Genomic DNA, 15,049 nt, shown 5'->3' with positions numbered 1-15,049 from the left:
TTCTACACAGGGTTGTGGGAAGCCTGGAAGCCTATCCCAGGGAACTCGGGCACAAGGCGGGGGACACCCTGGACAGGGTGCCAACCTTCTACAGGGCACAAGCACACACACATTCAATTTGGAAATGTTAATCAGTCTACAGGGGATAAAACCCAGAGGAAACCCCGAAAGTACTGGGAGAACATGCAAGCTCCGTGCACACAAGGTGGAAGTGGGATTTGAACCCCCAACCCCAGAAGTACAAGACAAACGTGCTAACCCTTAAGCCACCATGTCCCCAGGATCAAAATTATACAATTACAACACACTACCATGTCGTGTCACTGCTGTCTGATAAAATGATCAAAATGATCCTATGGTGTTTTCTTTCCAGTAACCGTGTGTACATGATGCCTTGTGATAGACTTGTCTCCCATCCAGGGTGTACACCCTCCTCACACCCAGTGTTCTGACCAGGATAAAGCAGTTAATGAAGATGAATGAATGAATCGCAAGGGCCACTGTCAGTGCACTCAAACAGTGACCTCCCTGCTGAACAAAAAAAAAAACCCAAACAAACAAGAGAAACAATCACAGGAATTCTAATGTTTTCCACTACAAACACCATTACAAAACATCAGCTCTTCAACATGAATACCATAACCATTACCGGTCCTTAAGGGTATCCACTCGACATAATATGCCGCCAATAAAAGGCAACAAATTACTACTGACCTAGTTCCATTAAAATCAATAGCATTTCCTATTATAACGATTAAAATCATTACAAATCCAATGAGGGTTTGTTTTGTTTTGTTTTTCAGCAGGGCTGTGTGGTAGGTTCTCTGATCAAATGGCCAGTGAGGGTAGATACAGGGTAGGGTCATGGAATAAAGTGTCTAATGAATGTGTTACACTACCATCTTCAAAATACCTGATAATGAGGAATGAGTGATTTATGATGAAATGGAAGTTTTATAGCCGTGTAGAGCTGACATGTGTTCCTCCATGAGAGAGATATTGAGAGAGAGAAAGAGAGAGAGAGAGAGAGAGAGAGAGAGAGAGAGGGAGGGAGGGGGGGTTGCACTTGTCCTAATACGGCCTCCCAGCTGCACTCTTCAGCTAAGGTAGGTCTTAACCACTGTACAAATTCAATAACAACCTAGTTATAACGACACTGCTTCACCCGGATACTTATTTATTCGGTATGTAACGTTATATGAAAGATTCTGGAGCTGACATCTTTTCTTTCTCTCTCTCTCTCTCTCTCTCTCTCTCTCTCTCTCTCTCTCTTTTAAATCTCAGTCATGTCTGATTCATTCTCTCTGTGTGTGAGCGTTTTAATGCTGTTAACACACTTCTCTGAGGACACCACATGAGCTGGATTTAAACGTTTTTAATTGTTTACTGCACAACAGCATAGTTGTTTTAATAGTTAAAAGAAAAAGAAAATACATTTCAGTTGTGAACTGAATCCCATACGTCCACTGAGTGGGGATGTCTGCTATGGGAACCACTAGCTAGTTAGCATGTTCGGTCGGCTAACACGCCGGTATAGCTGGATATAACGTATATGTATTTATTATTATTATTTGTTTATAATGTTGTTGTTGTTATTTACAAGCTGTAATGATAACTCGTGATAGTGGCATGTATTGAAGCGTTGACACTTGTGAGAACTGGTTAGCTGGCGCTAGGTTAGCTTAGCCCAGTGTAGCTGAGTTTAGCCGGGCCTGGGTACAGTACATGCTGCACTAGTTGGCACATGCAAGCGTTACTGCGCAACACTTTAAACTGTGCCTGTGTCCCAAATGGTGCTTGCTCCCTGTTCCCTACAGACTCCAAAGTGCATTCTGGGTGTTCCCTAGTTGGACCCTAATCCCATGAAGTGCATTGTGGGATGTCATAAGTTTCACAGGATGCAGTTCACTTTGGAATACAAAAAGACCAAAAACTTCCAAAACAATGCACTGTATAGTGAATAGCTTCAGTTTCACACAGCCTTTGTTCCTGTGTGTATTTCTGTAGACCATCTCAAGGTTTTGTTTTTTTTTTTTTTTTAGTGTGTGCTAAATCTGACAAACCAAATCTTAGCCAGCAAAAGGTTATTAATATTGGCATGTGCACTAAATTGGTAACTAGGACAGTGACTGACTTTCCACCCATCAGCACGTTGAGGAATCATGTGGCACGAGAGGACGACATCTTAAATAGAACGCAATCTGAATAGGGTCCAAATTGTCATGATGTATAATATATTCTTTGTATGAAAAGAGATGACGGTGGCACGGTACGACACCCGTGTCGAGTAGACGAGAGAAGCTCCTGGCTGAGATTTGAACTGAACCTTCTGGGGACTAAAAAGTTCAACATGCTGGACGTGGTCCGGGTTCAAACCGGGTTTGCGGTGGAAGTAATGCTGAGTACTGACCACGCAGCGAGCTTCCGTGCAACATTTAGAGAGCAAATAATAAACAACCAACCTGCAGTCAGTTGTTAAAGAACACGCTTGAATTGTAATTGCATTTGTCTGTTTAATCTATGTGGACAAATACACTGTATTTGCCTTATGTCATTATCCTAAAGTGACTTTAACTTTGTGCGTACCGACTGCCATCGACAGTGCTGTTTGTTCATTCAATCATGCGTTTTTCTCTGTGGGGGTCACGGTGGTGTCAGGCTGAAAAGGTCAGTCCAGACTTCTCTATCTCCAGCCACAGATACCAGCTCCTCCTGCTGCCTGGATTCGCCCCCATGGGACATCCCAGATACAGCTCTGGCAGCTGCCGACTAGGAGGCATCTTTGTAAGGTGCCCAAAATACCGTAAATGGCTAGTCTCAAATCACAGAAGTGGCAGCTCTACTCTGAGGATATCACTTAGATCAGTGGTCACCAACCCTGTTCCTGGAGATCTACCTTCCTGAAGACTTTTAGCTCTAACTATACTGATGCAAACCTGACCATCTAATCACTGCCTTAAGATGTTCTTGATCAACTAAACAGGTGGGTTAGATTTTGGTTGGAGATTAAACCTGCAGGAAGGGAGATCTCGAGGAAGAGGGTTCCTGGTGAGCGCTGCTTTAGGGTAAACCCAGTAGCTTGTGGAAGAACCTCATTTCATGTTTGTACTCCCGACGTTATTGTTTCAGTCACTACTCACAGTTTGTTACCATAGATGTTGACTGACAACTAAACCGAGTGCTTTGACTACAAACTGAGCTCCCGGTCCGTCACTACAGACCAGTACAATGTGATAGTGTCTCAGGACAATGGGAGAAGACTGTTCCTCTTTATTATTAGGGGTTCATGCCAATTTTAGAGATCAGATTTTTTTTTTTCATGATCTTCTGTGGAAGGTTGGCCCGAGGGCCCATGTGATGATTAGCATAATGAGGAACATACACTATATGGCTAAAGGTTTGTGGACACATGACCATCACACCCATGTACTTTTTGAACATCCCATTCCAGATTTAGTCCATTTTTGCTGTTCTCTCTTCTGGGAAGGCTTTCCACTAGATTTTGGAGCGTGGCTGTGGGGATTCGCTCATTCAGCCACAAGAGCGTTAGTGATATCAGACACTGATGATGTGTGAGGAGGTCTGGGGTGCAGTCGGTGTTCCAGTTCATCCCAAAGGTGTCCAGCGGGGTTGAGGTCGGAGCTCTGTGCAGGACACTCGAGTTCTTCCACTCCAGCTTTGGCAAACCATGTCTTCATGGAGATCGCTTTAAGCACGGGAGGCATTGTCAGGCTGGAACAGGTTTGAGCCTCTTAATTCCACTGAAGGGAAATTGTAATGCTACAGCATACAAAGACATTCTGTACAATTGTGTGCGTCCGACTTTGTGACAACACTTTGGGGAAGAAGCACATATGAGTGTGATGGTCAGATGTCCACAGACTTTTGACCATATAGTGTATCACAGCGTATTGGCGGTTTCATTGAAAGCAATAAATTTCATCTTCACGCCACATTGCAAATGTCATTAACATGCCATGTTACTGTGCAGCCCACAGAGCTCTGCAACCATGCCCTCAGACCTTGCCAAGAAGAAGGCTGCCAAGAAGAAAGAGGCAGCCAAGGCTCGTCAGAGGGTCAAAAAACACGAGGAGGTCGAGCAGCCAGAGGAAAATGGAGCCGTTCCAAATGGGGACATAAATGGAGGTGTGTTCTTTAAATTCCATTGAACTGAACTGAAAATGCTTCCGACAGCCATGTTCACTCGTGACGAATGTATCTATATAGTAACTGGTACAGAACACTCTGGTATGATCCTGCAGCATCCACTCATTTATTGCTGTATGCCACCATTTAAAGGAGACCTATTATGCAAAATTCACTTTTATATGGTGTTTGAATATAAATGTGTGTCGGCAGTGTGTGTACACAACCACCCTACAATGATAAAAATCCACCCGGTCCTTTTTTTATATTCCCCATAAATCATAAACGGTGTATTCAAAATGAGTCGTTCGCGAATTCTCTCCAACGTGACGTCGCATTGGAACAGGCCCCGCCTGCAACTGGTGACGGACTCTGCCCTATTAGCATAGCCCCTCCCTCTGAGTGAGCTGCACACAGTCTGCCATGTTCTCCGCGCCGGAGCAGCTACAGTGATAAGAAGAATGTCTTTGTAAGCGTTGTAAGTGTTCTGTTGCTGTCTGTAAGAATGAACATAAGAGTCTTCATGTACTCCCGGCATCAGAGCCACTGAAGACGCAATGGAATAGTTTTATTTTTGAAGGAAATGTGCCCCGAAAATAGCTAAATTCGTGTATGTTTGTGCAAATCATTTTACACCAGACTGCTTTGTGAACGGGGCTCAATATAAAGCAGGATTTGCTGAAAAGTTCTCAAGCATGGATCAGTACCAACTGTTCGTGATCCAGCTTCGTATCCAGAAGACGTAAGTATCGCACTTTATGTTTTATGAATGTTTGTTTGCAAATCGCCTTTCCGATTGAGCTTGTTAACAGACTCCACGAGTCTAAAGTTACCACTGTCTCTGATTGTAGAGCAGAGCTATCATCATCATTGTTTTTATTTTTAACCCGAAACCGCTTACTGTCTGTATAATCCATACATATAGGGCTGAACGCCGGAATTTACGGTGTCGGCCGTATTGGTACTCTTGATTTGTTTTTGACGTAGTATCCGAAGCACGAGCTGTAAAGGCAGAGCACTCTTACTGAAAGGGGGCGGGGTGCAACAGCTCATTTGCATGTAAAGAGATACACGAAAACAGTGTGTTTTTGCTTCCACCCAAAAAGGGGCATTTACAGAATGGTATAATAAATGATCCGTGGGGTATTGAGCCGAAACTTCACAGACACATTCTGGGGTCACCTGAGACTTATATTACATCCTGTAAAAAGGGGCATAATAGGTCTCCTTTAAATCTGGATTGTAATTGACACTAAAAAGCAGATAAAACAACTTATTTTATGTCATGTTTTTCTTCTATAAACTCTTCAGACATGTTCCTGTGTTGTCTCCCTTGCAGATGTTTCTGCCCTGGCTAAAGAGCTAGATGAGTTTGAGCTGAGGAAGATAGAGGCTCGGGCAGTTACAGGTGTCTTGGCATCGCACCCCAACAGTACAGACGTTCACATCAGCAGTCTTTCACTCACTTTCCATGGGCAGGAGCTGCTCAGCGACACAAGTCTGGAACTAAACTCAGGCAGACGCTACGGGCTCATCGGCCTCAATGGCACAGGTGTGGATTATAGTCTCGTATGAGATACCAAACATAAGGTGTTAATACTTAAACCTGATATCTGATAACTTTATATCTGATGGTATTACTGCTAATGCTGCAGTTTCTGATGCTTTAGTAAGGCTAATATAAGAGAAACCTGATTCCTGATTTCCTGATTCCTTTTCGCTCTTCTGGGAGAACCAACAGTTGAACACCTGACTATGTGTAGTACAAGAGATTACACCTTTCTTTTCCCCCTTAATGTCACTTCCGACAGGTAAATCTATGCTCCTGTCTGCGATCGGCCACCGAGAGATTCCTATCCCAGAGCACATAGACATTTATCATCTGACACGTGAGATGGCTCCCAGTGAGAAGACAGCTTTACAGTGTGTGATGGAGGTGGATGAGGAGAGGATCCAGCTGGAGAAGGAGGCAGAAAGACTGGCCCATGAGGACTGTGAGTCACACATACAAGGGAAAGAAACAAAAATGAAACAATGTAACCAATAAACCAACATACTGTATCCCACCTAGAGTCTGTACACATACATTAAAGTCCCCCTGAATGTGTAATTTTACTATAATTCTACACATATTAATACATTTCTGATTAAAAAGTTTTCACTGATGTTCAGTATTGGCCACAATTTGTATTTCATAGTAGAGGTCGACCGAATGTGGATCGTATAGATACTGATAACTAAGTTGGGCCGCAACTGGCGATAACCGATTAATCAACCGATAGTTTTTAAAATTGATACTGAAAGTAAAATATTGCGGAACTTTATATCAGAAATAAACAGTACTGACTGTACCATGAAAATGTGCTGTACGTTTTTAAGTGAAATAAATATATAAATATTAAGATATATTAACTATTAATAAATATATAAGTAAATAAATGATATACATCCAACCTGAACCAAAAAGTAACACTCCAAACGCCAAATAAACAGAATAGAGGTATCCAAAATGAATCAAAAAACACTTCAAATAACACAACAATATCTGTCAGTTTTTATTTCGCCTCTAGAGGCCGCTCTCATACAGCTAATGACTGTAAAATGAAAAAAATAAACTACATGACTATTGAGTCAGTACTGCGCCTATAGTGAGTCACCTAGGCAATGTCAGGGGTGTCAGGTCGGAATTGGCAGTAAATTTAAATTTACACATGCCAGTTCAGCTACATCAAATGTAGCTGAAGTAAGAAAAAGTATAGAACTTTGTTTTTTTATCTTTGTGTTTTGGCTAGCGTGCTATCTGTTTCTTGCATATCATGTACGAACCATTTGGTTTTAATCTGGAACTGCTATTCAGGATAAGTGCTGATTATGTGTGTAGACATACCACCAGAATAGCTTGTTTAGAAAGTAAATATTATTAAGCACTTCTGTTTAAAATGGCAAATTAGTAACTACTAAATGGCAGTGCTGTTCCTTACTCGTTTATTGAGCTAGCGGATGAGCTAGGTGTAAATTCTGTATATTCTTTGTGAATTAGGTCTCACAGAACCTAGTCCTGCAGTACAAGTACTGGGATTTGTTCTTAGAGGATGATGAGACATAATCCAGTAGATAGGGCAACCAAAATTTAAGCTTTTTTTCCCTCCTTGTTTACATGTAGCAGAGTGCGAGAAGCTGATGGAGATCTACGAGCGCTTGGAAGAGCTGGATGCGGACAAAGCCGAGGTTCGAGCTTCACGCATTCTCTTTGGCCTGGGCTTTACCCCAACCATGCAGCACAAAAAGCTCAAAGACTTCAGCGGTGGTTGGAGAATGCGTGTCTCCTTGGCCAGGTACGATGCCTGCATGATCCATTTGCGCCTTATAAAAAACATCTCTTGCAATGATATTCACACCTCTGCCCTTTTCTTTCTCCTCCGCTTTCCTCCACCCTGTCAGAGCGCTGTTCATTAAACCTTTCATGCTGTTACTGGATGAACCCACTAACCACCTTGACCTGGATGCCTGCGTGTGGCTGGAGGAGGAACTCAAATCGTACGTCTTTCAGCGGTTTTGATAGATCGTGTGTTAGGCAGGATATTGGAAACAAGTGGAAAAGTCTGGCTAAATCTTAAACACCAGCATCATGCTCAGGTAGCACATTTGTGAATGCTTAATTTTTGTGGGACTTTTTATTCCCCCCACCAGGTTTAAGCGAATTCTTGTACTCATTTCACACTCCCAAGACTTCCTGAATGGTGTTTGCACCAATATCATTCATCTACACCAAAGGAAACTCAGATACTACACAGTAAGTTGTTTTTTATGCACTTTATAAAGAAGTGAATAGATAAGGGATGAATGGTGCAACGGCTTTGTGTTCCTTATCTTAACCCACCCGATCCATCTGACCAAGGATAACGTAATCAGCCAGCGCAAGAGATGGATTCACGAGATTAGTTTTAGACGTGTGTACGTGGCTGCGTTTTCCTGGAACGAGGCTTAGCACCCATGTTCTACTCTGCAGAACAGAGTGAAAGATTTCAGTTCATGGTGTTGCCACCACACCGAATACAATGGAAAATGGTTGAGTAAGAGGGCTAAGTGGCCCCCCTACTGGCTCAGTGGTTAGAACGTTTGCCTCGTACCTCCAGGGTTGGGGGTTTCATTCCAGTGTTCTCCACATGCTTCAGGAGATTCCTCCGGGTACGCCAGTTTCCTCCCCCAGTCCAAAGACATGCGTTGTAGGCTGGTTGGTATTTCCAAATTGTCTGCAGTGTGTGCGAAAGGTTGGCATCCCATCCAGGGTGTCCCCCGGCTTGTGCCCTGTTTTTTTTTACAGGATGGATGTCTGTTACTCAGTGGAACAGTCTTAACTTGTAGTTGAAATTTAGTGCCCGTGTATGGTTTTATCCTTTCGTACCTTCTAGTGATTTCATATTTAGAACTGAAATGTGACATTTTGAGGTCATGTTTTTGAGGCTGCTTTCACGCACGCAGCATTTAGTCTGTCCGAACTGGACTCTAGTGTGGTTCGATTGCAGTAAGAAAGCAGCCCGACTCTGACGCGACCCGACTGCAGGGACCGAACCATTTTAACCAAATCATTATAACTAGAAAGAAAATAAATAGTCCACAAACATGCCCTCAGCGTTTTTGTGCCATCTGATTTCGATTCAAGGGCAATTATGACCAGTACGTGAAGACCAGGGAGGAGCTTGAGGAGAACCAGATGAAACGCTACAACTGGGAGCAGGACCAGATAGCACACATGAAGGTAAAACACTGCTGCGCTGGGCACATGCTATGAGCAGCTCCTCCTTTAGTCCCACTTTAACATTTGCATTTGATGTCTGTCTGTCTCATGACTCCTCTCTAAATATCTCTTCCAGTTTTCATATCGTTTCACACCTTATTAGTGGAAGTACATTTACTGGAATTATATTGAACACTGAAGCAAACCTTTCTGTCCCACTTTCTCTATGTAGAACTATATCGCCCGATTTGGTCACGGCTCGGCTAAGCTGGCTCGCCAGGCTCAGAGCAAAGAGAAGACGTTGCAGAAGATGGTGGCCTCAGGCCTGACATCCCGTGTAGTTACAGATAAGGTTGAACGCGCACACACGCACACACACACACACACACACACCCATAGAGGGTTGCTAAATTTAATATATGCAAATGAAGACATTTTTAATGAAACCTGAGAGATTTCCGTCCCTCCATTTCTAGTTTAAGTAACCAAAACTATCAAGCTCCTAAATGTTCATAAAGGCATTGGTAAAAGTAATCCTTGTGACTCGAGTGGTTTAATCCCTGTTTTATGTAGTGATACGAGTGCTTCAACACAACACAACACAACACAACACGTACGCGTCGTGGTTCTTCCGTGGACGCGCCTCGGAGATCTATGTGGAAGTGAAGATATTTTGTGAGTAAACACTTTTGCACACGCAAAGCACTCGTATCGCTTCATAAAAACCTCTGGAGTCACACGGATTATGAACTTTTTGGAGCTTGATAGTTTTGGTTACCGGACTGTAAATAGAGGGACGGAAATCTCCCAGGTTTCATTAAAAATGTCTTCGTTTGCATTCCGAACATGAACAAATTTCTTATGGGTTTGGAACGACACGAGGGTGAGTAATTGATGACAGAATTTTCATTTTTGGGTGAACTATCCCTTGAAGCATTATACGAGCATAAATATTACATGTTGTGATGGAGCAGCACTTGATAAATGACTCTTCATCTAGTGCCCCTGAGAGCTATATGACTTATACAGGACTGGACAGATTCACCTTCACATTTCAGAAAGTCACAGAAATTCCTATTTCAGAGCTTAAAAGCTGCAGCAGTGCCACCAATATCCAGTGTTTTAGCCCAGTATTGATCTCAACACCTTAGTCAGTATTAGGCTGGTACATTCCTATTCATGTACTGGCTATGGGAAGGGATTGTAGTTCAGAAACCACAATCAATCAACATCAAGCATGGCCATCTCAGACCAAATGCACTGTACTTCCACCTTTTCTCTGTTCTCCAACATAGCCAGCATACGATTTATTACACCGATTAGTTGTTTATTGTGGACTGGTGCTGGAACATTAACCCAGAGCTTCTCTTCTTTCCTCCTGCAGACTCTGTCATTTTATTTTCCTCCCTGTGGGAAGATTCCGCCGCCTGTCATCATGGTGCAGAATGTCAGTTTCAGATATTCCGACGAGACGGTAAGTGCGAAGAATTCCAGGAAGCGAGAGTTGTTGACTGCAAACTCCATCACTCATACTGTTCAGTGCTTCACCGTATTGACAGTATCGTGTATATTCCTGTAGTACTTCAGTCCTAGGTCAACCGCTAAAGTCATGACACAGGATGATGGTACAAACCCGATATAGACTTCACGAGACGATATTGACACACATAAAATATTACACTTAATATGTTTTATTCTGTCATGACAACAAATCGAATTACTGCAATTTAATACATTGTATTGTTAAAAAAAAGTGGATTATGATTTATAATACAAATGTAAATGGTCATAAATGTGTTTAGATAAATGTATTTCATGGCTACGTTATTAATGTGGAAAGATTGATGGTAGAATGTGTCTTAAATGACGTCACTGCGTCATTACTTCTCCTACGTCCACCTAGTTCGGCGGACCCCTAGTGGTCAGTGGTGTAATTGCAGGGGGTCCGTGGGAAAGTTTTGAAAATGTTTAAATAATATAATTTTTTTGCTGTTGTTAAATGGATCGAAACATATTCAAATGAGATGTGCTTTAAAATGACCCGATTTGGTTATTCGTGTTCATTCACAAATAACACGATAGTTCATTGATGAATTTTATTTTAAATTTATTTACAAATGAAATGATCATTTGCAAAAACCTATGAGTGGTAGAGTTCAAGTGTCGCATTGATGATAAAATAAACAAAAGATCATTCAGAGAGCCAAATTAAATGTTGCACCAACAATAAAATGTAAAAAAAAAAAAAAAAAAAAAGTCTTGAAATGTTTTGATTAAATTTTAAATGGCCAATGTTAATGCTATGAATGTTAAATATTAATCAAATAAAGCAACGTATGACTGTTAAATATATAGCCTATAATTGTGGATTGTTCAAAATATGCTAGGGGTCCAGAGCCCACAAAAGGATGAGAAACACTGGCTTAACATTTTTTGGATTATTAAGTAAGCACGCTTCAAGCCATCTCGTTTCCCAATCGCAAACTTCGTGCTCTGTTGCTGCCACCTAGTGTGTAAGAAGAGTTAGAGCTTAACTAAATATTAAACACAAATATCACGACACACGTCAGAGAAACGAAAATCATCTCACTAGTATTTTGTATTGTGATATTCGAGACAAAGGAATTCTGCCTCATGCCTAATAGTGATGTCATTCAGATGACCGCTACTGTGTATGTATTGTATATGAATTGTGCTCACGTGTGCCATGGTGTTTATTACCACTATTACATCGGGCTCGTCCCTACACACAAGTCTATAATGGAGTGTTACTCGTACGGATTTGTAAGTTTTTACTGTTAAGAGTGAGTTTGTATGAAAACAAGCATGCAATGGGGACTCCCTCACTGAAATGAGCCTAAAATCGATCCTCGAATGCCTACTGACCTTGTATTTTGTCTTTTTTAAAAGCCATATATTTATAAAAACCTGGAGTTTGGCATTGACCTGGATACGCGAGTGGCTCTAGTGGGCCCTAATGGAGCGGGGAAGTCCACACTACTGAAACTGCTGATGGGGGAGGTCAGTTGACTGTGATAGTTAACTAATGTGTTTTGTTAACGTCACAATCCGTGTACTTAAACCTCAATGCTTACCGGGTTTTCTTGCTTTATTAGCTCCTCCCAACTGATGGTATGATCAGGAAACACTCCCATGTGAAGATTGGCAGGTATCACCAGGTGAGCTATATTCTCAGTTAACTGTCATTGAACTGTGCATGTATACTATGCATGTTACTGATATCTAACAGCAGACACAGTTATCATCACATTATAATAACCAGGGAAAGGGGCTAACAAAGTACCTACAGCTATGTGCTACCTAAGCCGTGTGCACATTACATCATCAAATAAATCAATAAATATTGGGGTTTTTAGTGGTTAGCGTGTTTGCCTCACACCTCCAGGGTCCGGGGTTCGATTCCCGCCGGAGCCCTGTGTGTGTGTGGAGTTTGCATGTTCTCCCCGTGCTGCGGGGGTTTCCTCCGGGTACTCTGGTTTCCTCCCCCAGCACAAAGATATGCATGGTAGGCTGATTGGCATGTCCAGAGTGTCCGTAGTGTATGAGTGGGTGTGTGAGTGTGTATGTGATTGTGTGCCCTGCGATGTATTGGCAGCCTATCCAGGGTGTACCCCGCCTTGTGCCCCATGCTCCCTGGGATAGGCTCCAGGTTTCCCCGTGACCCTGAAAAGGATAAGCGGTATAGAAGACCGATGGATGGATATTGGGGTTTTCATATCTCTAGTTTTCATCTAATAGTTTTCACCTTTTGAGTTTTTGTGCCATATGTGTCTTGTAGCATCTGACTGAACAGCTGGAGTTGGACCTGTCTCCTCTAGAGTACATGATGAAGTGTTACCCAGAGATCAAAGAGAAAGAGGAGATGAGGAAGATCATCGGACGGTACGGCCTGACGGGTAAACAGCAGGTGTGTGTCTGTTTAAGAGCGCGAAGGAAACACTTTCCTCCGTTACAGCCTGTAATTCTGCAAATCAATATTTGGAAACAAATAATACAGTATATGGGGTATATTTATTCCAAAAATATTTTTGGAAATGTCTTGAATATGGTATTAAAAAGTATTAATTTCGAAGTGCTGTAAACTGCAGATACCCTGCCTGTGCTTTGGGCTTTCCTCTGGGTACTCCGGTTTTCTCCCCCAGTCCAAAGGCATTGGTGTTTCCAAATTGTCCGTAGGGTGTGAACGTGTGTGTGATTGTACCCTGCGATGAGCTGGGCCCCACAGTCCAGGGTGTCCCCTGGGATAGGCTCCAGGCTCTCTGCGACCCTGCAGCGGTACAGAAAATGGATGGATAATACGGTATATAACGTATAATAAATTGGTGAAATTTCTCTTCAGGTGAGTCCCATCAGGAATCTATCAGATGGTCAGAAGTGTCGAGTGTGTTTCGCCTGGCTGGCCTGGCAGAACCCACACATGCTCTTCCTCGATGAACCTACCAATCACCTGGACATTGAGACCATCGACGCACTTGCTGAAGCCGTCAACGAGTTTGAAGGAGGGATGATGCTGGTCAGCCACGACTTCAGACTCATCCAGCAGGTAGATTACCGGTGCACACATAAACCTCAAAGCTGCTTTTAATGAAGTGTTGTCCTTTTGTCAAACTGTAGAAATGACTATGATTTGTTTGATTCCAGGTGGCTCAGGAAATTTGGGTGTGCGAGAACCAGACCATCACCAAATGGAACGGGGACATTTTGGCGTACAAGGAACACCTGAAGTCAAAAATCGATAAACAGACGCACGACGTTTGAAGGTCTAGAGCCGGGACTCTTCCCTTTGCATCATGGATAGATTACTTTGCCCTGCTCATCTTACTGTAATGCATGTGATCTAAGATTTCCCACAGACCTTTCAGAGTGGATTGTAAACCTCATTCCAGTGTTCCAGCATCAAAATACAGTACATTTCACTCTCTACTTTTTGTGGAAAACTTCACACACGCCATTCATAGTCTGGGTATTAACTGTCACTTTTCTTTTTATTTAAATATTATAAATGCAATAATGTTGAATAAATCGAGGTTTGACAAAATCGTAGGCTGGGAGTTGTAGAACCACATCATTCGAAACCGGTCACTCAAAAACACAAGCAGTCTTTAAGAAAATTGGCATCTTTAATGAAACAAGCTCACAAACGCAAATGACCAGGTCCAGTTTGGGGCAACAGGATACTAAAAGTGAACAAGTAGGCAAGCAAAAGATCGACAGACAGTAAGGTGAACTAGGGAAATGATGTAAAAAGGCTAGGGGGAATAAGTAAAGAACAGGAGAGACTTTGAAATGAAATGTGTGGAATCATAGCATGTGTAATTCAGGCTTAATGAGTGTCTGCATTAACCGGTGTGAAACGATGCAGAGGGGGTATGGGATACGAGATGGATAATGACTCGGCAAACCTGTTCCACTCAAAAAATCATTAATTACACTTACTTCATTTAATTGAAGAAAGTTTTTTTTTTTGCACTCAATGTAATTTAGTTCATTCAAAATAAATCAGTTCAGTTGGGTCAACACAATTTAGTTGGTTTAAGTCAAGTTAATTAAGTTTTCTTATGTTGGTCCAACTTAATTTTTGTATGAATTTACTGAGGTTTCATTAATTTTCCTATGTATAAACAAGCAGTTTCATTCATCCTTATACACAATGTATATAATGAACAAATAAGAACAGACTGGGGTCAGTACTGACATTAGTATAGATCACGGAGTTCCCACAGCCTAAGCACAAGCGCCACTATTCAGCATAATGTAAACCACAAAACTCAAAACCGTTACAGACTCCTTCCGATGTCCATCGTAACTGAACAATAAACGCTAACGTCTTTCCCTTTACTAAAAAAAAAAAACATAAAATAAAGCTTAACTCCTAAGTTTACTCTCCTAATGCAGTCCTTTGCAAAGCATGCTGGGAACTACACATCCAGCGCCCAGTTAGTTATAACAAAAATGATTCGTGTAGTTTTAACACAAATGAATTAAGTCAACTTCAGTTTTAAATATATTAGGTGGATTGAACACAGTGAAGACGTTCAAAATACGTGTTACTTTAGCTCATTCGAATGAATCAAACTGAACAAGAGGCAAAAAATCATTTTTTTAGTGTGCGTCAATAAGTACTTGTTGTACAGACTACACTTT

The 15,049-nt window shown here is 41.9% G+C and overlaps 1 protein-coding gene across 4 annotated transcripts; it reads left to right on the top strand.

Annotated features, from left to right (window-relative positions):
* The first annotated feature begins 1,038 nt into the window (after positions 1 to 1,038).
* On the top strand, positions 1,039 to 13,948 carry abcf2b (ATP-binding cassette, sub-family F (GCN20), member 2b). Of its 4 annotated transcripts, none has more exons than XM_017472950.3 (15): positions 1,039 to 1,106; positions 3,992 to 4,146; positions 5,486 to 5,698; positions 5,958 to 6,140; positions 7,310 to 7,481; positions 7,588 to 7,683; positions 7,837 to 7,939; positions 8,810 to 8,905; positions 9,117 to 9,236; positions 10,269 to 10,358; positions 11,795 to 11,905; positions 12,001 to 12,063; positions 12,684 to 12,812; positions 13,245 to 13,448; positions 13,547 to 13,948. In XM_017472950.3, exons 2-15 carry the CDS (start codon positions 4,011 to 4,013, stop codon positions 13,661 to 13,663), a joined length of 1,833 nt encoding a protein of 610 aa, XP_017328439.1. In that variant the 5' UTR covers positions 1,039 to 1,106; positions 3,992 to 4,010; the 3' UTR covers positions 13,664 to 13,948. The 4 variants fall into 4 exon arrangements, with proteins under 4 accessions (XP_017328439.1, XP_017328442.1, XP_047012345.1 ...); XM_017472953.3 differs by having other exon boundaries at positions 1,093 to 1,184; XM_047156389.2 differs by lacking the exon at positions 1,039 to 1,106 and adding an exon at positions 1,297 to 2,789.
* Positions 13,949 to 15,049: the final 1,101 nt, after the last annotated feature.

This window comes from Ictalurus punctatus, chromosome 7 (assembly GCF_001660625.3).
Source record: "Ictalurus punctatus breed USDA103 chromosome 7, Coco_2.0, whole genome shotgun sequence".
Lineage (NCBI taxonomy): Eukaryota > Metazoa > Chordata > Actinopteri > Siluriformes > Ictaluridae > Ictalurus > Ictalurus punctatus.
This window is presented reverse-complemented; position numbering and strand designations above follow the sequence as displayed.

Coding starts and splice junctions, on each gene's coding strand:
- abcf2b (XM_047156389.2), top strand. CDS start 2,623: ATGCGTTTTTCTCTGTGGGGGTCACGGTGGTGTCAGGCTGAAAAGGTC. Junction 7,940..8,809: donor GGAAACTCAGATACTACACA/GTAAGTTGTTTT, acceptor TTTCGATTCAAG/GGCAATTATGACCAGTACGT. Junction 13,449..13,546: donor ACTTCAGACTCATCCAGCAG/GTAGATTACCGG, acceptor GTTTGATTCCAG/GTGGCTCAGGAAATTTGGGT.